Source organism: Anguilla rostrata, chromosome 5, assembly GCF_018555375.3.
Source record: "Anguilla rostrata isolate EN2019 chromosome 5, ASM1855537v3, whole genome shotgun sequence".
Lineage (NCBI taxonomy): Eukaryota > Metazoa > Chordata > Actinopteri > Anguilliformes > Anguillidae > Anguilla > Anguilla rostrata.
The window spans coordinates 25,236,694-25,260,027 of NC_057937.1; the positions used below are offsets into that span (position 1 = coordinate 25,236,694).

The following is a 23,334-nucleotide window of genomic DNA, read 5'->3' on the forward strand; positions in this document are numbered from 1 at the left end:
CGCAAATAATGTTGATTAAAAATGTGCACAATTTCGTACTGCAAATGAAAATAAATGTAGGCTGTACGGCCTAGGCTACTCGCTAAAACTGCCTATTTGGGGAGAGTATATATGATAGTACTGAGTAGCCTATTTTGTTGATTAATTGTATTGATACTCAAGGAAAATCAGGGGAAGTTTCCGCCACTGCTTAGTGATTAAAATGGATTTTTCTAAATCACATTTATCATTTAGTCTCCCTAACACAATGCGAAGAAGCTGTTTGTCACTTTCCAATTGATTAGTCAGATCGTTTGCATGCTTGTTAATCACTGAAAATTAATTAAAACAGTTTGAGATCAATGATTAGTTCAAAGGAAAGTTTTGCACCCCACCAATTTGCCACTAAAGGCTAAATACGACAGTGGCACTGGGAGCAATACTTTTTGCTAGACGGCTCGAACACCTGATCATGTCACTTCTCATTGAAATATCGTCTCTGGGCCATGACGCGAGATGGGTTGCCAAGTTACTGCCATGTAAATAACGCAATAACACAGTACAGACAAAGTTTGGGCATCCGCCACGATATTCGATATTAACCATGATCGAGATGAGTTTGCTTATTGGACAATATACAAAACTGATGGCACTACAAAAATGAACATGTTTTCTCTGTTTAATGAGTGTCTCAAATTCAAGGGTAGGGTTTGGTATAGTTTAGATTTTATCGATTTGGATTACCAATCTTATTCTGTACACCGAATCCAGATCTTTATCAAATCCTGTTTTTCATTCTTGTTCTAATGTATAAGTACGAAAAGAAACCAAAATGTGTTGCACACGAAACCAGCTTTATTTTTTTAGCCGATTTAGGCTGCCATAAGAAGTATTTTGGTAATAAAGTAAAACATAGTAAAATTAAAAAAAATAAATAAATGTGTGTCCTCTCGCTTTTGTCCTCTCGCTCAACACAAACATTTTACAGGTACTGAAAAGGAAGTTAACCCCTTCACAAAAAACCTGGTTACCACTCAGACATTCATTTAATAGAAACAAAGTATAACGTTAAGCTTTTCATTGCCAGCTAACAACTGCCTATATGCTGTATTGTTAACAGTGCATTTGATAAATCAACTTTGATTTGCTTTTATCACTCTGCTAACTCCAGCTAATAGACATGTTAGCCATCTAATGTTATTAATGGGCAGAATATTGCTTACCTTCGAGCAAATTTCACTAGCTGTGTCTGTGGTATTGACTGCAAGTGCCAAAGTTCTATCCACACAAGACACTTTTAGAAGTTTGTCTCTGGCTTGGGGAATGGAATAAAAAATACAAATTTATTATTTTTTTTCTACATAGCATTTACATTGCATCCATGTGTACAGCTGGATATGTACTGAAGCAATGCTGGTTAACTACCTTGCTCAAGGGTTACATAAAACTGAAGCCTGGAACCACGCATTGTTAACGTTCTGTTTTATAACATGGTGTTTGCAGGTTGTCTGTGTGTGGTCAGCACGCAAACACGTGACTCCAGACGTCACTTTTGTGTGTTTTTGACCTGTTTGGCCTTTCATACATTTGCTATTTGGTAACTCATAGAAATGAGCGTGTGATGAGCAGAATTGGACTTGTTACTTGTTGTGTTGACATGTTTCTTTGTATTTTGTGGGCTAATTGGAAAGATATGTCTCAGCATTCTGCAGTGTCCTACTGAAAGTCTGGCGCATGTTGCTGTTTAGCTAGCTCCTAATCATAAATTATGTGTTTAGCTTAGAATTGAAACTGATATTACTTAATGAGAGAGAATGGAGGCCTTAATAATTCAACCAGTTTTTGTTAGTGGAATATCTGTGCAGTGCATTTCAGAAGACATAATCTAAGCCAAGGTTAAGCTGTGTTATGTCCTGCACTGCAAATTTCACCATAAGCCTCCATTTACCAAAATATCACAGTAGGCTAAAACATAGCTATGCTTCTTTATTTCTGGAAGTGCATCTATATTTTGTTTCAATAAATACTAGCCATACTTAAAAAATGTGACACAGCTCTTATTTGTCAACATGGCCAGCTAGTTATTTCTTCTGAACTTATCCCCCTGCACCCCCCCCCCCCCCAGTTAAATGAGTTAACAGAACATTTGTTATAAGGTATGTGAACAAAACCATATACTTAATTATGCAATCATCAATAACATTTTGTCTTTATGGTTCTATAGTTATTCTCTCTATCATTTCTTGCACAAAAAATGAGTACATCTTCTGGGAACAGCTGAACAGCTGCTGAATCAGCCACACAAGTTTATTTATAAACTTTACATTCTAGTTTTATCTTGAGACTTCAGGGTTGGAAATCAAATAAAAACCCTCCGGTATTGTGGTTTATTTTTCAGAGGGCTTGTCCCTGCTAGGAGCCTATGAAGACAGCGATGAAGAAGAGGAATTGGTGTCCCAGCTACCTCCTGCAAAGACCAAATTAAACCAGCCTGCCGACATTGATAGCACGCTTGCCAACTTTATGGCTGTGAGTCTGCCCTTTCTTTCATTTGCATGTGGCTTTTATATTTCTGTTGTGTTTGAACACTGAATTGCAGAATGAAATGTAATTATGATTGACATACACCTTTGCTATCCATCATGTCATGTAGAATTTTTTTTTCTCACCTTTTGTGCATTTTCTCCTGGTTGTTATAACAACAGGAAATTGATGCCATCACCACACAACCCACCCAGTCAATGGAGAAGCCTGCAGCAGAGCCTGTGGCCCCAGCACAAGCCCAGACCACGGCCCCGGCCCCTGGCCCGAGCACAACCCCACCCCATCTGGATCCCAAAGACCAGCCCCACACCCCTGCCCAAAATGGACAGCAGGGAATTGGTGCTGGGGTTGAGTTCCAGTATGATACTCAGTACTCCTTAGCTGGGGGTGAGTACTGAGTTTTTTTTTGTCAGGATAGTGTATGATTGGGAGATTATACCAGGACCACCCAAGGAGATGCTGCTTTCAGCTGGGCAAGCATAGCAAGAGAAATCGCAGCACTCACCCGTTTTAATTTTTTTGGTGCCTAGAAACCTGTGAAATATCGTCAATTGAAAAGAAATTGGTTCACACTCAAAAAATGGCTACAAAGCTTAAAAAAAATGTCATTATTTTTTTATTTGTTTTCTTTAATGCAGAATCATGCACAAATGTTTCGGCACGTTGCCTTTTTCAGTCAAGCACAGGGCAAGCATAGGACTGCTGTGTGCCACATGGTTTTCACCTGCTGCTACATGTTTGATGCAACATGCTAAGAAGGTGCAACACTGGATTTGTCTGGAAAGTTTTAAGATTAAATTGTCAAATGGGAGCAATAAAGATATTTATTGCTTTTAATTATGTGATACTATAACACATGTAGACATAACACGACTCTCCAGCTACCACTTCATTGATTAAATTGAATATGACGACTGTATATACCCTGTTGTTGAATTAATCTCCCTACATATCAGTTGTTGATGCCATTCCCCCGTCTTCCATCGTCGTCTTACTGACTTACTTCCTGACTTAGAGATAATTTCTCTTTCTCAGCAGCAGCCTGCTGCTTTACCCTGATGTGCAGTTTGCTGACGGGGGATGCATCAACAGCACCATATTTGGCTTCAACCTTAGTTAGTGCCTGGGCGACCTGTGTAAATACTTTGCGAGTGACAATATTGAATGGGCGTAGGCTTTATCAATGCAGCAGATGTCCACACAGTCATCCACAAAGACGTTTGGACGGCGGTACAATTCAGTTGCACTCTCTTTGCTGCTGGCTACTGGATTTCAGACCTGCACACATACAACGTACCATGTTTGAAGTCTTGTGGCTGTCGTATGTACATTGCTTCGCAATCATTTGTTAAAGCTGCTGCTTGAATCATCGTTGTGAACTCCTTAACTATATCTACCCCCACACTGCTTTTTTTCTGCCCGCCCTTTGGCATTGTTTTTAACTGTTCTTTTTTCACCCGGATTTTTTCCGCTTGCTGTGCGATGTTGGCATTGGCTAGCTAGCTTGCTCGGCTAATAGGCTGGAAACATACTGTACTTGAATTTTCTTGTGCTACGTGCACATGAAGTGGTTGTGTCCTGGGTGACATTGTTCACATACTTGTCTGCTTACTTTTTGGCTGACTGGAAGGTATATCCATTAGAGGCAGATCATAACTTCTCTTCAAATGATTCTGCCTTTGCTTCCTTGCGTCAGTTATGTCACGAGGCATTGAGTACACGTTCATGTAATTTAAATCAAATGTTTCCAGCCAAAGGCGCAGTAAGATGGACCGCACAATTGGCGCAATCAGGCCTATAGCTTACTAATGTGTGCCTGACAACAAATGAAGCTTCAAAGATGGATATATATATTTTTGATCTATTTAAGCTGGAGCACATCACAGCAACATCAAGGTCTTGCAGATTCCTCCTGATGTTGTACAGGCGGAAGATTCAACCATACCTGACCACATACTCCACCCAGCTACTCGTCGAGGCCATGGTAATCTCCCATCTAGATTACTGCAGCTCTCTCCTTGCAAGCCTGCTAGCTTGTGCCTTACAGGCACAACAACTTTTCCAGGACCCTGCTGGCTGACTTGCCTTCAGCTTTCCGAAGTTCTCATGTCACTCCCCTGCTGGGATCACTCTACTGGCTGCCAGTCGCTGCCAGGATCAGGTTCTCTTGCTTACATTGCAGTCGACAGGACAGCCCCCGCTACCTACAGGATATAATTCTACCCTGCACTCCAGCTCGACCACTCTGCTCTACTGTAGCGGGGTGACTTTTACTCCCTGCCATCCGGGAGAATGGTTCTCGCTCATCCCGGCCACGGAGCACCCTAGCACACCTAGTGGTGGAAGGAACTCCCCATTCCTCTATGAACCACCCGATCCCTGCCCATTTTCCGATTCATCTCTTCACACGATATCTGGTCTGAGTATCACTACTCTGCAGGGCACACCAAATTTAGGATTGCCCTTCTCACTTATCCTTCTATATTTTACTTCTAGCAATTGTATCACTTGTATCTCTATACACTTGTATCTCTATCCAGCACGTATATTGCAGTTGTATTGTTATCTTGATGCTGTAGCTTGTCGCCATGCCTCCTAGTTTGACTTACCATAACTTTCTGACCTAACCTATGCTTACTGTGTGAACTGGACTTGATGTTCATGCCTATGACTGTTACAAAATGAGTATTGTACCTTATTAGGGGTCCAAGCAGCGAAGCTGGTGGAACCCTATTGTATCTGTTAGGATTATTATTCTTATTATTATTATTTTTCTCCGGTAAAAGTGTCTGAGGCTCAGCACCCATAAGTCCTGGAGCAACCAAATTTGGCAGGTGGGTTCCTATGGCCCCCCACTACTCAGGCACCATAAGTTAGATGAACACAAAACTTCATCGACCTATGCATCTGAACATGCTCTACAACTTTGCCATTGGCCCCACCTTTGTCCGCCATATTGTTTGCCCGCCATTTAGACTTTTTAGTTTGCGCGTGGCAGTTTTCTCCGCTAAAATGTCTGAGGCTCAGCAACCATAAGTTGTAGACCAACCAATTTTGGTAGGTGGGTTCCTATGGCACCCCACTACCCAGGCACTAAAAAACACCTATGTCGGCCAGATGGTGGCGCTATAACAAAGGGTCATAGTTTCAAAGGTCATAACTCCCACACCGTCAGTCAGATCAACACAAAACTTCATCGACTGATGCATCTGAATGTGCTCTACAACTTTGCTTTTGGGACCACCTATGTCCGCCATATGGTTTGCCCGCCATTTGGCCGTTTCTATTAGGTGGGGTGCGGAAGAGCTGTGGCTCCAAATCTAAACGGTTACGACATCGAGTAAACTTCTTTACGGCAAGCGACAACCATGGCGACGCAAGTAATCCCACACCGTAGGTCTAGTTTTTAGCAGTGAGGAGACGGTCTGACAGTGCCACCTAGCGTGCATGCTAGGATAGGCTACCCAAAGTTTCTTAGTAAAAGCTTTCTGAGAGGATGAATAATTACTTTTCTTTGGCATGGATCCATTTGAAGACAGTATCGGGTGAGTTCGTTAAGTCTTTAAATCTGTCATTATGCTGAGAAATAGCTAAACCATTTAATTGATAGGTTCTGGGTTTCTGTGCAAACGCGCGAAAACACGCTGGTATAATAAAACAATGACGGTAATACATATATAGTCCGCTTCGTTCCGTTGCTACCATAACATAACGACCTACAGCTGCAGTTTCTCGCTGCAATTACTAATATTGAATATAAACAAAAGACGCAATTTATGCTGTAGTCTTCCAATGTCTAAATAAAACGGTCCATTTGAAGACAATACAGGGTGAGTTCGTTTAGTCTTTAAATCCGTCATTATGCTGAGAGAAATCGTATTCTCAATTTAATTTCTAAATTGACTGTAAGCTTAGGGTTGTAACTAGGTAGTTGTTCCGTAGGTGACTTAGTCTTAACTCGTCTTAACTATTGCTTGAATGTTCTCATAGACTGCGTTGTTGCTGTTCTTGTTTGTGTTAGCGTTAATCAGTTTAACCTACAGGGTCCAAGTTGAACTATGCGGTTGTTCCCTGCACTTGGAACGGTATTTCTCTCTATGGTTTTCGGCACGCTTATTCCTGGTTATGGTTATACACTTTGTTGTACGTCGCTCTGGATAAGAGCGTCTGCCAAATGCCTGTCATGTAGGCTAATGTAATATTCCGTAGCAACAAGATAAACCCGGCGTTAGCCCTGAAATATGCCAGTACAGCAGTGAAAACGCTGCTCACTGAATAACGAAATAAACGACACAATTAAAAAAAAAAAAAAATTATACCATGTCATTCTACAGTAAATATCTGGGACTAAACATTTCATAAATATAGCCTACAATCTTACCATCGGTTTTACGCGTAAAGATGTCCCTTTTGCGAATGAGTGGTCATATATTGTCTTGGACAATCCGTTTGTGATTCCTGTTGCTTACGGCGTTGTTGCTGTTTTTAGTACAATTTGGCTTGAATGACAGTTCATTTATTCAGTAGGTGAGAGTATAAGCTTTCTAACGATGTATAACATGTCTGATTTTGCATTTGGAATGTTGTTTTATAGTTCAGCGTAACAGAATGTTTTCTTATCGCATTCACTTGCGCATTCACTGTGGCGTAGCATTAAAGACGATGCACTTAATGAAACGCTGTCAACGATTTTCATAATTTCTTGGAGAGTACTATTATTGTTGAGGACTTCGGGGCATAGCTAAGCCATTTCTTTGCTGATAGACCTATCTGACATCGTTTTCTGACGCAAAACAGAAGCGGATAGGATAGGACAATATCTGGGACTAAACATTGAATAAATATACAATCTTACCATTGGTTTTACGCGTAGAGATGTCCCTTTTGCGACTGAGTGGTCATATATTGTCATGGACAATCCGTTTGTGATTCCTGTTGCTTCTCATCTGCCAATAAATAAATAAAACGGTCGGCTGCTCTGCGCGTAGGTCGCGACTTGATAACTCGTCTTTTGTTTCGTTTTTTGTTTCGTTTTTTCTCAATGTCGTATTTATTATTTGAAATGTGTATTTATGTGTTATCATTCTATCTGTCTCTGAGGCGCTCTGAAATGTGCATTCTCTGCTAAACTGAGCAATGGATTGGAATATGTGTCTGGCGTAGTGTTGCACGGTATACCAAAACTTCAGCACTTTCTCGGTACTTAAAAAAAACAAAAAAAAAACGGTTTCGTATTTGAATTTTCCAACGGTCGGTAGTTCTGCGTCAAATGTAAAAGCCAGGGAAATGTGTCTCCCGCATTACTGATTTAGAGGATGAAAAGTGTAGTTTGTCAGAATCTTCGCTAGATGGCAGTAGCAACTAAGGTTGCCAAGTGAGGTGACCTGCGCTTGTGCATTCACTTCCCTGATACAGCGCAAGCTTTGACTCAGTTCACTTCAGTAGCAATAGGTGTTCCAATTTGGAAATATTTTATTATAGATAGATGCTTTATTGTTATTAACCTCTTAAGGCACAAGCCAAATTTTGCCAATCCTTGCCCATTTAGGGGGTACCCTATTTAAAGCTTTATAACTCCAGACGTGAACACCACAGAGACTTGAAAAATGGCTTAAATGAAGCAAGACATTTGTACAATTTACAATACTAACACAGATTAGTTTATATTCATAATTTTGGAAGAAATAAAGTGCCACAAATGCAATTGTTTTGACAAAAAATCCTAAATAAATTTGCACTTTTTAAGTTTGCAATGAAATACTGCGAGATTGAATATATGCAGGAGGTTAAACTATACATGTGCTAGGTCAAAAACTTCTTGACCACAAGTTCATAAAATCTAAGGGTGGATATGTAGAACTACTATAGATGTATGAAGCAAAAACTAAGCAGTGTACCCAGCATCTCCAAATCTATCCAAAATGTCTAAATTATGCATTGCTGTAAATCATAACATATCCATGTATTTCACTACAAATCAACTGTTTTGACTCAAGAAAATCACTGTTGCATAATTTTCAAATGGGAATTACAAGCTTTCAGTCAGTACAGTGGTCTAAAATAGCTAGGTGTCCAGAAACATATCCAAAATCTCTCCAAAATTGAATAAAATGTTTTTTGTCCATTATAAAGCATATAAATGAGCCCCTTATGAGGGTTTAAGATGAAACATTGCTATCAGATTAAAAAAATAATGCAAAAACATTGTCACACAATGCGGTACAGTACCTAAATGTGTAATAATTAACTCGTGTGTATTTCTATACTCTGTACTCTCGTATGTTTTATTGTATGGGGATGAGACAACATGAAAACAATTTTCACCCGTCCACCACGTTTTGGCAATGTTCCAGCTATGACGTCATCACTGTTGCATGCTTCACAAAAACTATTACACTTCCGTCTAACGCTTACATTGCAGTGTGAAATATTTACATTATATAACACCACTAACCTATTTAAAAATACTCAATTTCAAAAAGAACGTATATAACCGAAATATTTTGAACGATAATACTTAAATAGCAATGGTGAAATCTCATCTATGTTCAGTAGATAGAGACAGAGAGACAGTATCAATTATATTGTTCTATTCGCTTCTGTTTTGCTCCAGAAAACGATGTCAGCTAGGTCTATCAGCAAACATATGGCTTAGCTATCTTCAGAAGTCCTCAATAATAATAGTATTTTCCAAGAAATTACGAAATATCCTTGAACATGTTTCGTTAGGTGCATCGTATTTGTCTGCTAACAGAGTGTGATTGCGTAAGTGAATGCTATGCTAAGAATATTTTCTGTAACGCTGACCTATAAAACGCTATTCCGAAAGCAGAATTAGACATGTTATACATCGTTAGAAAGCTTATACTCTCGCCTACCGAATAAATGAATTGTAAATCTAGTCAGACTGTACTAAAAAGGCCGACGACGCCGTAAACAACAGGTGTGGTGTTACGCACAGCTATTTTGGAAGATACCCAGGCGTCACAGATGCGCCTATATTTCCCAAACGGATTGTCCAAGACAATATATGACCACGCAGTCTCAAAAGGGACATCTCTACACGTAAAACCAACAGTAAGGTTTTATATTTATTCAATATTTAGTCCCAGATATTGACTGTAGAATGACATGGTATCATTTTTAAAAACTTTTTCTCGTTTATTTCGTTATTCAGTGAGCAGCGTTTTCACTGCTGTATAAGCATATCTTAGGGCTATTGTCGGGTTTATCTTGTTGCTATGACGGAATACGATTTTTTAGTGGTGAAAGAATATTTTTATGAATGCCAAGATAGACAATATTGTCCATTATGTCAAGGGTGGGGGGTGTTTTTTAGATGAGACTGCAGGGAGGGGGTGTGTGTTAAATGAACGACGGGAGCGACAATGGTGGGGCTGCGAAACTCCGTTTTCGGCATAGTTGTCATGTATCGTCTACTAATGAAACTGAAACAACGCGTTTCTGTTTTCATCTCACACTTTGGTTGCAGTAGCACCGAATGTTTGAGTTTAGTAATTTAGGCACGCGGGCGTGCCCACCACTAGGGGCTGTGCGCTAAGAGGTTAAAATATGCTGTTTTTAAATCTATGTAAAGGTGAAAGACCTGTTTTAAAGATTATTTCGTTTACAACTGTTTAATTTCTGAAATATATTTAACATATTTCTCCAATGTTCAGTGTTGTAACACTATAGGCCTATGCATATCCATATGTTGCAGAGGCTTCAACTTAAAGGTTGTTAATGAACCAGGTTGTTCATAAACCATGAATTAGAAAATGAGGTCAACCCTTGTGGACATTACGTTTCTGATCTATTAAGGTAATTTCAGTATCGTTAGGTACCGAGTATTGAATCAGTATCGAATATCGTGATACTAAACCTGGTATTGTTATCAAAGTCAAAATTTTGGTATCGTTGCGGCAGGGAAGCGCTGCAGCTGTACATACACGCTCGGCCATCTAAGTGTTACGACATGCCATCTAAATGTTACGACATAGTCAAGGCCTTGACGGGAAGCTGTCAGGACACATCCATGGCGACGCAACTAAGTCATCAGCCAGTGTCTCTTAGCATAAAATTGGCCATAAGTCATCTATTTTTTATACGATCATCACAATATTCAGTATATATGTTGGGTGAAGGCGTATGACCATGAGGACACAGCCATTTTAAAATCGCTCCATAGGGGGCGCGATGGTGCCAATGCTTGGACCCCTCCCAACGCCGCTTGCGGCTTTAATTGGACCTTTGTTTTGTAGTTGTTCCAGTGACCTTTGGTATGATCTTATTGTATGTTGCTTTGGATGAAAGAGTCTGCCAAATAAATGTAATGTAAAATAATGTGAAATTACATGGGCCTTTCCGCTTTAACCCTCTGGGGTCGAGAGCTCCACCGGCGGAGCTCGGCAAGAGTAAAAGAACTTTAGTTTCTCTTTGGATGATTAACTTCACGAGTTGTTATCATACAGACGCAACAAAAACATTAACAGAAACCTTAGAATCGCGACTTTACAATGCGCCCATTGACAAATAATATGAATTGTTTTAAAAGTTCTAAATTTGATTAATTAAACCATGTATGATTCGTTAATCCTTACTCATTACTATAGCCGCGTTTCCACCAAAAGTACCCGGAACTTTTAGTCCCAGGAACTTTTCAAGGAACTAAACGGTTCCTTCAGCCCATGGTTGTCTGCGTTTCCACTGCGGTCTAAAGTCCCGCGAAGATTAGGCAAATTAGCCCACAGACGTATGAAAAAGCGACGTTGTCGTCGGTCCATCTGTCCTATGATTTCTTCTGTAACCCCATAGCTACTACCACCGAAGTAGCCTACATTATTTTCTAATAACCGGGACAGCCCGGAGGGGTTTATTCCACTTATATACAACGGGTTACCAACAATGACTATATATGGTTACTTTTGTATTTATTGATTTTTATCAATTTAATCACCTGGAATTGAAATATTCTTCTGCAGCCGTTTGGGCATATTTTACCGTTGTCAAGCAAAACTGTCGTTGGTAGTTGAACTTGGACCGTTGTTATGCAACAAATAGGATATAACAGGCCAATAGTCAGATTGTAACTGTTTTATATATCCTCTCAAACACATTCATTATGTTTTTATGCAAACATTCACTTTCATGTCTTGACATCTGAGGCGACAGAATGCATTCACATTTCCAATATAACTGGCAACAACAGCAGAAAACATGCACACGTTGTAAACAATTTGCTGTTTGATTACTTTCTCATCGTCAATTCCATATAGGCTAATCGCAAAATGACAAGAATAGAACGAAAACTCGGACTTGCATGAAAATTTAAATTAGTAGTGGTACAGCCACCGTTTGCTTTCCTTACTGCTAGCCGAGCAGCGAAGTGTGCCCTCCAGATGCGAACCATGCACCATAAATTAGTCCTTCGTCTTCCTGGTCTTTTCATGGAATTGAAGAATGGCAGTAAAATGGAGTAAAATTACGGCAGTCTGAAAAAGCTAAAGGGACGATTACTAGAATTAACCTGTTATTTTACCCTGACAAAAAGTGCGGAAGGTGATTTCCAGTTTGCTTTTACTGTATCACCAATGTTAATTACGCAGAACTACCGCATAGCCTACCTCACATAACTGTATCAAACGTTTTGAGTCAATTACAACGGGCTAACAAAGAAAATCCGGAAGAAAATATTCAGAAACCGAATTAATCCTTTTGAATGTTTTGGTACGTAATATGCTGTCCCAGCACGAATGCTTAGCATTTTATAAAACGAATACTAAAGCAAGAAAAGAACAGAAGAGCACACGTTATAATTCCAAGACGTTGGCAGGCTATAACCAAAACTAGGCTACTGCGCCGCATAACATACAAGTTTGATTTGAAGTTATTATGAAAATAAATCGTTTTGCGGCTGCATATTTTTAAACATGACGGTTGAAAATAAACACAAAAAAATTCTGCGAGTACTCGACCAATCAGAAATGTTCAGCGCTGCAAGCTCCACCCAAAAGGTTCCTGTACTTTCGGACAGTACTACCCCCCGAGCAGGAAATTTTTTGGGGTAAAATAAAGCCCCCGGAACTAAATTTAGACCCTAGTTCCTGCGGTGGAAACGCACCGAGTTCCTCAAAAGGTTCCTAGTTCCGGGGTAAAGTTCCTGCGGTGGAAACGCGAATGTGAATTTCGCTCAGCAGGAAGTCCGCCCAAATCGCATTCACATGTTAACAACATTATTACTACTCTCCATAGAAGGAGAGCAGGGGAGGGGCGATGCGAGATCCATGTGAGAAATGCCAAGCCTGCGAAAGCAGGATAGAATGTCAAAGTGTAGCATAATTCACTTCTTTTGAGGTAAACATTTCGTTCAATTTTGGAAAATGGTCCGTCCGGAAGCCGACACTGATGAAGAGCGGTGTCATTTCGAACAGCGAACTGATCCAGCTGAGGATCAACTTCATGAGTAAGTATATTTCTTATGATCATATTGGTAAATATGTGTACTGCATTGCAACGTATCTGTGCTTGTAGGAATATCCAGCAATATGCGCGTTTGTAAATTCCCACACTACGAACGATTCAAACTATTGCATCTCAGAATTATAGGCTAGGCTCTCTGCGTCTGGTTGTGTTAGAAGTAGCAGGTAGACTGTATTTTTTTAGATCATATTGGTAATAAATAGCCCATGCCTGGCGTGTAGTGGCGTGGCTAGGATTCTAAAACTGATGTCCTCGCACAATCGATATTAGCATACTGTAAGTAAATTCAGGAAATAGCAATATAATAACTACTTAGCTAAACAGACCTAGCCTACTTCAGATTGAGGCATTGTTATTGATGACTTACGTGTAGTTGAGCTGGAATATCAATGTTTATTTAGTTTAGCTAATGTTGTTTCGTTGATAGCTTGCATTATTTGTAAATGTGTGCTGTATCACATTCTCTGTGTGTTCGTAGGAATATTCACTAATATGCGCGCTTGTAAATTCCCACACTACGAACGATTCTAACCATTGCTTCTCAAAATTATAGGCTACCTCTCTGCGTCTGGTTGTGTTTGTTTGGTTCTTTGTTTGTATATGATGTAACCATGTCACACTTCCTAAATTTTGTTTTCATTAGTTAGTGGTTTGCCCCTTTTTTGTAAAGCACATTTAATTTTCACCTGTTGAAGGAAATGTGCTATATAAATAAAGTTTGATTTGATGTCACATTTCCTAACAATTTTGTTTTTATCATATTTACAGAGATGCTGATCAGGAAACACGGCCTAGTTCACCACAAGAGGCCACGCAAGCGGTGCAAGAGTACACCAGTCTCATCTAATCTTCCATGCGTATAGTTTGCTTCAATAAATGTTCTGAAAATCAAAAGATGTCTTTGTTTCTGTCTTCTAAATGGCTCACTGAGTCTTTGTCTTAGTGGTGGGGAGGCATGCGGCCAGGTGTGAATAGCCTACTTAGCTGGCAGGTCCTCCTACCCAATGCATATTCATTACAGACAGGCCATTTGCCCTCCCATTCTCAATTTATTTTATATTTCTCATTGGATTTGCTAAAATATTTTGTCATCTTTTGATACCCAAGACCTTGATGAACAGTTCAGTGACCAAAAATCTTAGTTACAATTGTTTAGTGTGTTTTATTACAACATTCCTGTGCATGTTCAAAACTACTGTTTACAGTTTGTGTGTTTTTAGAGTAATTTGTAATCACATGATTATGACCTACTTACTGCTGCCATATTATTGTAGCTGAGTTTGTGCTGAAAACAGAGATATGAAACACTTTGGAATCACTGCATATAAAGGTGATGAAATTTACCCAAATGTCAGCGAACGGCACTATCACCAGTGTGCCTCATTTTACCCTCAGACCCCAGAGGGTTAAAACAAGCCCTCCTTAGAGTTCCTTTGTTTTGGGGTTGTTTATATAATCGCCCAGCTCAACACTCACATCTAGGTGGCTCACCACAGATGCCATTAATCTGCTTTTGTTAAAGAGGCAGTGCACATGTTTGAGAACAATCTGCATTTACTTGTAAACTAATGTACAGTCTGGTCCATAAGTATTTGGACAGTGACACAATTTTCATCATTTTGGCTCTGTACGCCACAATGGATTTGAAATGAAACAATCAAGATGTGATTTAAGTGTAGACTTTCAGCTTTAATTTTAAGGGTTTTGTCAAAAATATGGTATGAACAATGTAGGAATTACAGCCATTTTTATACATAGCCCCCCCCCCCCCCCCCCATTTTAGGGGCTCAAAAGTAATTGGACAGACTAACATAATCATAAATTAAATTGTCATTTTTAATACTTGGTTGCAAATCCTTTGAAGTCTTGCCTGAAGTCTTGAACCCATAGCCATCACCAGGCACTGGGTTTCTTCCCTGGTGATGCTCTGCCAGGCCTCTACTGCAGCTGTCTTCAGTTCCTGCTTGTTCTTGGAGCGTTTTGCCTTCAGCAAGTGAAATGCATGCTCAATTGGATTCAGGTCAGGTGATTGACTTGGCCATTGCAGAACATTCCACTTCTTTGCCTTAAAAAAGTCTTGGGTTGCTTTCGCAGTATGGCGGGTGATGGTGTTCAGGGTAGTCTGGCACAACTTGCAGTTAACTGGAATTTGTGTCATCGTTTGTAAAGTATTTCCAGACTGCTGATGAATGCTGAACCTGGAGCACACTGCTTTCTAGGACCTCTTGCTGCGTTGTTAGCTGCTGCCGCGGTAGCCGCCATTTTTCAGTGTTGTCCACGACAGGACAACTAGTCGACTTCTTCCCACAGTGCTGACTAGTGGATCTAGTAGGCGACTAGTCTAGTAGTCGACTAGTTGGTGAAACCCCTAGTGTGTACCATGAATCATTTCTCATAACTGGCTTTGATACAACTAGTGTTGATGTACTTGTGCCCTTTAAATACTGCAGTCATCCATGTCACTGACGTGTGTTGCACTGCTCTCGTTTATTTCAGAGCAGTGCAAACCGGACAAAATGGCCTTTTATTTAATTAGAATTAGAAAGGGTTAATTGCCTGCTTGCTTTTATTGCAGTTGTTTTGACAGATAGCAAGTTTGTTGGTTAAGCAATTGCAGGCAACAAATAATTGCACTTGTTTTTTGAATTATTAATAATTCTTCATAAATCTCTATGCTCTCCACCACGCCTAAAAGATAGTATTCTACTTGCAGTTATGTTTTTTTGTTTGACTTTGTGCCTCCCCCGTGGGCCCTCCCACTCACAGTTCTTTCTTTCCATCTTTGTCACCTTGTCCCCAGCTCGTCACCTAGCTCATGCCTCAATAGTGACCCTCACAACTATTTAATGGTGACACTGGTATGAAGTGAACAGGGATTGTTTCAGGAGTTAATTTTAATACTACTGCTTTGGGTGTCAAATCACTGCAAACTGTAGCAAATATTTTATTTATAACTTGTGAGAGAGCATGTATATGTTTGTCTTATGACCACATGTAATTAACTGGTTTCTCAATGGTTGGTGTCGTCCTTAGCTGCCTGGGCTTTTTGTATTTATTTATTTTTTATTAACCATCAGTTTCTATACCGACACGTTACCAACCACTTAAACTAAATATGGGAGAAGCCATGTCCACCCTGTTTGATGTGACCTGGTATGTCTGTGGTTGTGTATGTGCTTTGTTCTAGTGGGGGTGGAGATGGGAGACTGGCAGGAAGTGTGGGATGAGAACACTGGCTGTTACTACTATTGGAACACACAGACCAATGAGGTTGCCTGGCAGCTGCCTCACTATCTGGCCCACCAGGTGTTGGGCTTGCAGCAGTACATAGACAGGTAAGTTTTTTTTTTTTTTTTTTTAACCGGCATAATTTTTGCATATGTACTTTTCACGGTAACGTTGATACTATAAGAGGGATTTGACATTAACTTCATTGTATTTTTTTATTTATTGTAGTTCGGGTTTGCCAATTAATGGCAGCACCACACATCAGGGCTCTACATTTTACCCTGAGCAGAGTCCTGTTGTTTCTGTTACTGCACCTATACCGAAGAGTGAGGGGAAAAAGGTTGGTTGCCCTTTGATTGTGGACTGTGCTTTACTCACATTTGATTATATTCTGTGGTTTACCCACAGTTTGTGTACTCTGATTTACCTTCTGTTGATTCTATACTATGGTTCACCCTAAGTTGATTGTGGACTATGGTTTAGCCTCATTTCATTGTGTACTGAAGTTCTCAGTAAATTAACTATTTACAAATAAAGTTTAAGAAATCAAATAAAAAAAATTTCATATTACATTTTATATCATTACTGTATTTGAAGTGTGTTTAAAGTCCATTGTTAGGGATTATACATGCATGCATAGAATATTTAATTATCCACATGACTACATTTGTAATACGGCTTGCTTAATTTGCTTGAGCTAAGATATCCAACATTGTAACTTGTAACCTAATTTTGATATCAGTGTTTTTAATGACAGACCTAGATTGTTCAAGTTTGAATTAATGGGTTTATAGACAGTGTTTTTCATGTATGAATAACTTGGGATTTTAAATGTTTAAAATTTGTTTTTCTTCAGATTTTAGTTACACAACAGGCCAATGGAATTAGGCTACCTGTGGTTTTTAAATAACTTAAGGTAGATAAGATTTCAGACAATTTTAACTACCCCTTCACCTTTCTCCCACCCCCCATTTGAAAAATGATGGGATGGACTTTGCGCAGAGATTTTTCCAGCTATCTTGACAACGGCTGTTGTTAAACCTATGCTCAAAAAGGCTAATCATGACAATTCTATTAAGTAGTCACAGACCAATTTCAAACCTCTCTTTTTTGGTGAAGTTTTTGAAAAGATTGTTTTAAAATAACTTGGACAATTTCTAAATGACACCTAACCTTCTCAAAGTTCAAGTCAGGATTTCGGTCTTATCACAGTACAGAGACTGCTCTAAATAAAGTCGTCAGTGTCTTGCAGCTAACTGCAGAGGCTAGATACTTAACACTTTTGATTCCTTTAGATTTAACTGCTGTTTTTGATACAGTGGACCATAAAATCTTAATAAATCACCTTAAAAACAGAGTTGGACTATCGGGAACAGTTTCTCTTGATGAGTCTGAGTCAATGAAAGTCCGTGTAACTTGTGGTGTTCCACAAGGATCAATTCTTGTCCCTTTGCAGTTCTCGCTGTGCATGCTCCCACTCAGTGATATTATTTGTAGTAATGGTGTGTCTTTCCATAGTTATGCTGATGATACACAGCTGTCCATTAGTATTAAGCCTGGGGAAACCTCCATAGTTGGGGTTCTAACTTACTGAATGGCTGATATACAAAAGAAAACTGGTAGTCTGTTGTTTGGAATCTTTGGGTGATTTTAGACTCTAGAGCTAGGTATGAAATCACATTTAAAACCCATTACCAAAGTCTCAATTTTTCAGCCTAAAAATAATGGCTGTCCGAAACCGCAAACTGCCATGCTCCACACTACCGTGCTCAGGAATACGCACTCCAGGCAATGCTTGGGACTATGCACTCTGAACCATGGAAGTACAGTAGCACGGAAAAACAGTTAATTGAGTTGGATGCACTTTGTGACGACATCTGACCCATAACCTTTAACCTCGCTTAGAATTCTTTAATCGCGACCATTAAGTACATTGGTGCAAATGTCGCCTCGCAGTTTCCAACTGCTTTGCTAATGGCTATTTTGCTTCCTGCGACTTGGGTTACAACTGTGAATATCTAACCGATTGCAAGAAATGCTGGTAGGGATCGTCCTTTTTCATATTAACCTGAAATACACAGGAGACACAAGACGGGACACTTCTACAATATGATCTCAAGTATAAAGACAAGTTCCATCAGTCTCTTTGGGATGGTCGATACACGCCCCTTAGACACTAAAACTAGTGCTGGGCGACCTCTGACATTTGCCGGCACAGAAAAAAAATTGCTGAAGTACTGAAAAAACAATCAGGAGGATAACAAGGACATTTTTTTCTACATAACTAGGTACAGGTTGTTACCGATATTTCACCTATTTTATATGCAGTTGCAAATCTGTTAAGCAGTCTTTTCCTGTCTATCGAGTGAACCTGTACGATAGGTGCTCTCACTATCAGTAGTAGGCTATATATTACAGAAATATTCTGATATAACCTGTAAACCAGTAATATCAGCAACCTTTATGCAGCTAGCCACTTAAAATGAATTCTCCTTTTTGCTGCCAGAAGAGCAGTGGAAGGCAACGATACCTTGGAAAATATTAATCGTAGTTTGGGTAGCTTTCAGTTAACTGTCAACCCCATAATAAACAGTCAGGCAACAGATATGGAGCCTGTCATGTTTGTGGTGGCAGCTCCATAGGTGGGGGGTATATTTCCAATTGAATGGAGAGAAGATGGGCTGTGGTGAGCATAAGATGACAGTTTATTATTCAAAACGGGACCCGATCAGCACCAATGTAGTCAATATAGCTCGCTACACTCGTTAAAATTACATATGCTTAAACTAAAAAAAACAACTCATACTTTACATATTGCATTATTCATTAACACTGTACCACTTAATTTATATACAAACTCCTCACTGTCTACCATTTTCCCATGGCATAGTTTCCAATCCAAGACAGGCAGCGACCACACTACTGTCATCCGCCATTACCGTTGTTCTTGACAGTTTTCTCAAAAGGAATCATGGGATTGTTCCCAGTCGGAACATGCATGCATGGATGCACACTTCACATTTTGATAAAACGGAGTGCGCATCCAGATACTTTATCCATGTTCCGCACTACCACACTTCGATTTGTACTCACACTCCAAGATGGAGGCATGCTCGCTATGCGCACTCGGAGCATGGAAGTATGCGGTTTGGGACATAGCCATAGAGAATATGATCATTTTTATCACTTGTGGTTGCTGGGAAGTCCACAGTCCATGCTTTTAACTACACTAGACTGGACTACTGCAACTCCTTGTTTTCTGGCCTCCCCGGCTATATTATTTAACAATTTGTAGCTGATTCAAAATGCATTGGCCAGGATTTTTCTAGGACTAAAAATATGATCACGTTACCCTAGTACTCAATGCCTTGCACTGGTTTCCTGTTAGTTTCAGAATTGTTTTTAAAAATCTACTGTTGGTAAATTTTGGTCATAAAATTTTATGGAGATGGTTGTAATTTATACATTAAGAAGTTTAGGACCTGAGTGTATAACTGAAGTCTCATCTCAGCAGGAGGTGATGGAAAGTGTTGTAGCCCTGACCTGTGAGAAGGAAGAGGAGAGAGGTGTGGCTGCCTCTCTCCTAGCTCCACTTATACCTGAAGAGGTGAAGGAAGCAGAAGAGATATGGAGGAAGAAGGTGCTTGGCCAGGTGGAAGAGGGGCCTGACAGCAGGCAGGATGTAGAGGGAGAAGGGGGCCACTGCCTTGGATCACCTTTTCCTGAAGACATGGAGTCTCATTCCCTGGGAACCCGGGGCAGTAGGACACAATCAGTGGAAAGCTCAGATGCAGAGGAAGAGGAAGCTGAGGAAGACACTATGGAGCTAGAGCTGGCACTGGAGAGGAAAAAGGTAAGGGATAAAATAAGTAATACTTTGCAATACTTAGATTAAAGTATAAAGTCTTCTCTAATATATTAGACGAAAGTATAGTCTAGACTAATGTATTACCATTCCCTGCATCATCGTGTGATCCAAAATTTGGCCAAAACGCACCACACTTTATTGATTATATGGTTGAGGCCAAAAGTTTACATGCACCTAGACTAAAGACATTCAAACTCAATTTTTCACAACTGCACAAATTTCATGTTACCATACATTTCCTGCGTTAAGTCAGTTAGGGAATCTACTTCATTTCCATAAGAGGTCACATTTCAAAATAATGGCTAAGAGACTGATTTATTTCAGCTCTTACTATATTAGATTTTCAGTTGGTAAAAAGTTTACACACACTTTGTTAGTATTTGGTGGCATTACCTTTTAATTGCTTAACTTTAATCAAACGCTTGGGGTAGCCTTCCACAAGCTTCTCACAATACTTTGCTGGAATTTTTGCCTACTCCTCCTGACAGAACTGGTCTAACTGGAGGTTTGTGGGCCTCCTTGTTCGGACATGCTTTTTCAGTTCAGTCCACAAATTTTCTATGGGATTAAAGTCAGAGCTTTGTGATGGCCACTCCAATACTTTCACTTTGTCGTCTTTAGGCCATTTTGTTCCAACTTTGGAGGTATGCTTAGGATCACTGTCCTGCTGGAAGGCCCAATTGCGACCAAGTTTTAACTTTCTAGCTGATGTCTTGAGGTGTTGCTTCAGTATTTCTAGATAATCCTCCTTCCTCATTATGCCATCTATTTACTGAAGTGCACATGTCCCTTTTCCAGCAAAACACCCCCACAACATGATGCTGCCACCCCCATGCTTCACAGTTGGGATGGTGTTCTTCGGATTAAAAGCCCCACCCTTTTTCCTCCATACATAGCACTGATCTTTATGGCCAAACAGTTTTTGTTTCATCTGACCAGAGAACGCTGTTCCAAAAGGCTAGGTCTTTGTCCTGGTGATCACCTGCAAACTTCATTCTGGCTTTTTTAACTACAGATACTTAGGTACCTGATGCCTCCAACTCCTTCACCAGTTCCTTTGTTGTTGTCTTGGAACCTTTTGGACCAAAGTTCCTTCATCCCTGGGAGTTAATTTGTGCCTCCTTCCTGAAGGATGTGTAGTCCCAAGATTTTTAATTTGCATACAATTCTTTGTACAGACTCTCGTGATTCCTTCAGTTGTTTGGAAATTGCTCCTAAGGAGGAACCAGACTTGTGGAGGTCCACAATTTCTTTTTTCTGAGGTTTAGGCTGAGTTGCTTGGATTTCCCCATGGTTTCAAGGGCAAAAAGGCAGTGGCTCTAAAGGTAGGCCCTTAAATACAGCCACAGGTGCCAATTAACTCCTAATTATGACAATTGGCCAATCAGAAGCTTCTAAAAAGTCATTACATCAGTTTCTGGAATCGTCCAGACTGTTTAAAGAGACAGTCAACTTGGTGTATGTAAATTGTTAACCCACTGGAATTCTGATATAGTGAATTAAAGCTGAAATAAATCTGTCTCTAATCAATTGTTTTAAAACTACCTTTGATGTGAACAAGGTAGATGCCCTAATTCACTTGCCAAAAGAAATGTACGGTAAAATTAAATGTACAGAGTTGTGAAAAACTGAGTTTGAATATCTTTAACCTGGGTGTATGTAAACTTTTGTTCTCAACTGTATTAGCAGCAGCTATGCTAAATGAGGGGTATCCTATGTGGTCTCATCATTTTCAGTAAAGACTGCTTTGAGGATTGGGCTCAAGCTCCAAAGAACTTATCAGCACAATTTGGCAAGCTAGAGTGGGACCTCGGACGTGGTAGTTAGCTTGTTGTCAGCCTTGTTAGGGGTCCAAGCAGCGAAGCTGGTGAAACGCTATTGTATTTGTTAGAATTATTATTCTTATTTTTCTCTGCTAAAAGTGTCTGAGGCTCAGCAACCATAAGTCCTAGAGCAACCAAATTTGGCAGGTGGGTTCCTATGGCCCCCCACTACTCAGGCACTACAAATCTCCTATGTTGGCCAGATGGTGGCGCTACAACAAAGGGTCATGTTTAAAATGTCATAACTCCCACACCATAAGTCAGATCAACACAAAACATCATCGACCGATGCATCTGAATGTGCTCTACAACTTTGCTATTGGGACCACCTATGTCCGCCATATTGTTTGCCCGCCATTTGGACTTTTTTATTAGTTGGGGTGCGGAAGAGCTGGAGCTCCAAATCTAAGACATCTTTACGGCAAGCGACATCCATGGCGACGCAAGTAATCCGACACCGTACAGTCTAGTTTTTATCAGTGAGGGGGAGGGTCTGAACGTTGGGGAAGCAATGGAAGACGGTGCCAGCCAGAGTGCATGTTAGGCTACCAAAAGTTTGTTAGTAAAAGCTTTTTGAGAGGATGAATAATTACTTTTCTTGAGCATGGATCCATTTGAAGACAGTATCGGGTGAGTTTGTTTAGTCTTTGAATCTGTCATTATGCTGAGAAATTGCTAAACCATTTTAATGATAGTATTTGAGTTTCTGTGCAAACGCGCAAAAACACGCTGGTATAATAAAACAATGACGGCAGTACATATATAGTTCACTTCGTTCCGTTGTTACCATAACATAACACACTATCTTGTGTCTACAGCTGCAGTTTCTCGCTGCAATTACTAATGTTGAATATAAACAAAAGACACAATTTATGCTGTACTCTGCCACTGTCTAAATAAATAATGCGGTACTCTGAGCGTAGGAAGCAGGTAGCATGGATGGCGAGTTGATATTTCGTTTTTTGCTACTAAAGGTTTGTTAGTAAAAGCTTTGAGAGGATGAATCATTACTTTTCTTTGGCATGGATCCATTTGAAGACAATATCGGGTGAGTTCGTTTAGTCTTTAAATCCGTCATTATGCTGAGAGAAATCATATTCTCAATTTAATCTCTAAATTGACTGTAAGCTTAGGGTTGTCACTAGGTAGCTGTTTCGTAGGTGACTTAACTCGTCTTAACTATTGCTTCTATTTTTGCATAGACTGCGTTGTTGCTGTTCTTGTTTGTGTTACTGTTAATCAGTTTAACCTACAGGGTCCAAGTTGAACTATGCGGTTGTCCCTGCACTTGGAATGGTACTTCTCTCTAGGGTTTTCGACACACTTGTTCCTGATTATGATCATACACTTTGTTGTACGTCGCTCTGGATAAGAGCGTCTGCCAAATGCCTGTAATGTAATGTAATATTCCGT

The 23,334-nt window shown here is 39.9% G+C and overlaps 1 protein-coding gene across 5 annotated transcripts in view; it reads left to right on the plus strand.

The window, feature by feature from the left end:
- The window catches only part of fnbp4 (formin binding protein 4), a 117,335-nt gene that overhangs the window by 34,290 nt on the left and 59,711 nt on the right, over positions 1 to 23,334 (plus strand). For 4 of the 5 annotated variants that reach the window (XM_064337936.1, XM_064337932.1, XM_064337934.1 and 1 more), the window contains exons 3-7: positions 2,378 to 2,508; positions 2,685 to 2,910; positions 16,190 to 16,337; positions 16,459 to 16,570; positions 19,742 to 20,083. In XM_064337936.1, coding sequence (XP_064194006.1) covers positions 2,378 to 2,508; positions 2,685 to 2,910; positions 16,190 to 16,337; positions 16,459 to 16,570; positions 19,742 to 20,083 — 959 coding nt within the window. The remainder of the gene's footprint in view (positions 1 to 2,377; positions 2,509 to 2,684; positions 2,911 to 16,189; positions 16,338 to 16,458; positions 16,571 to 19,741; positions 20,084 to 23,334) is intronic. The other variant, XM_064337933.1, reaches the window with a different exon arrangement.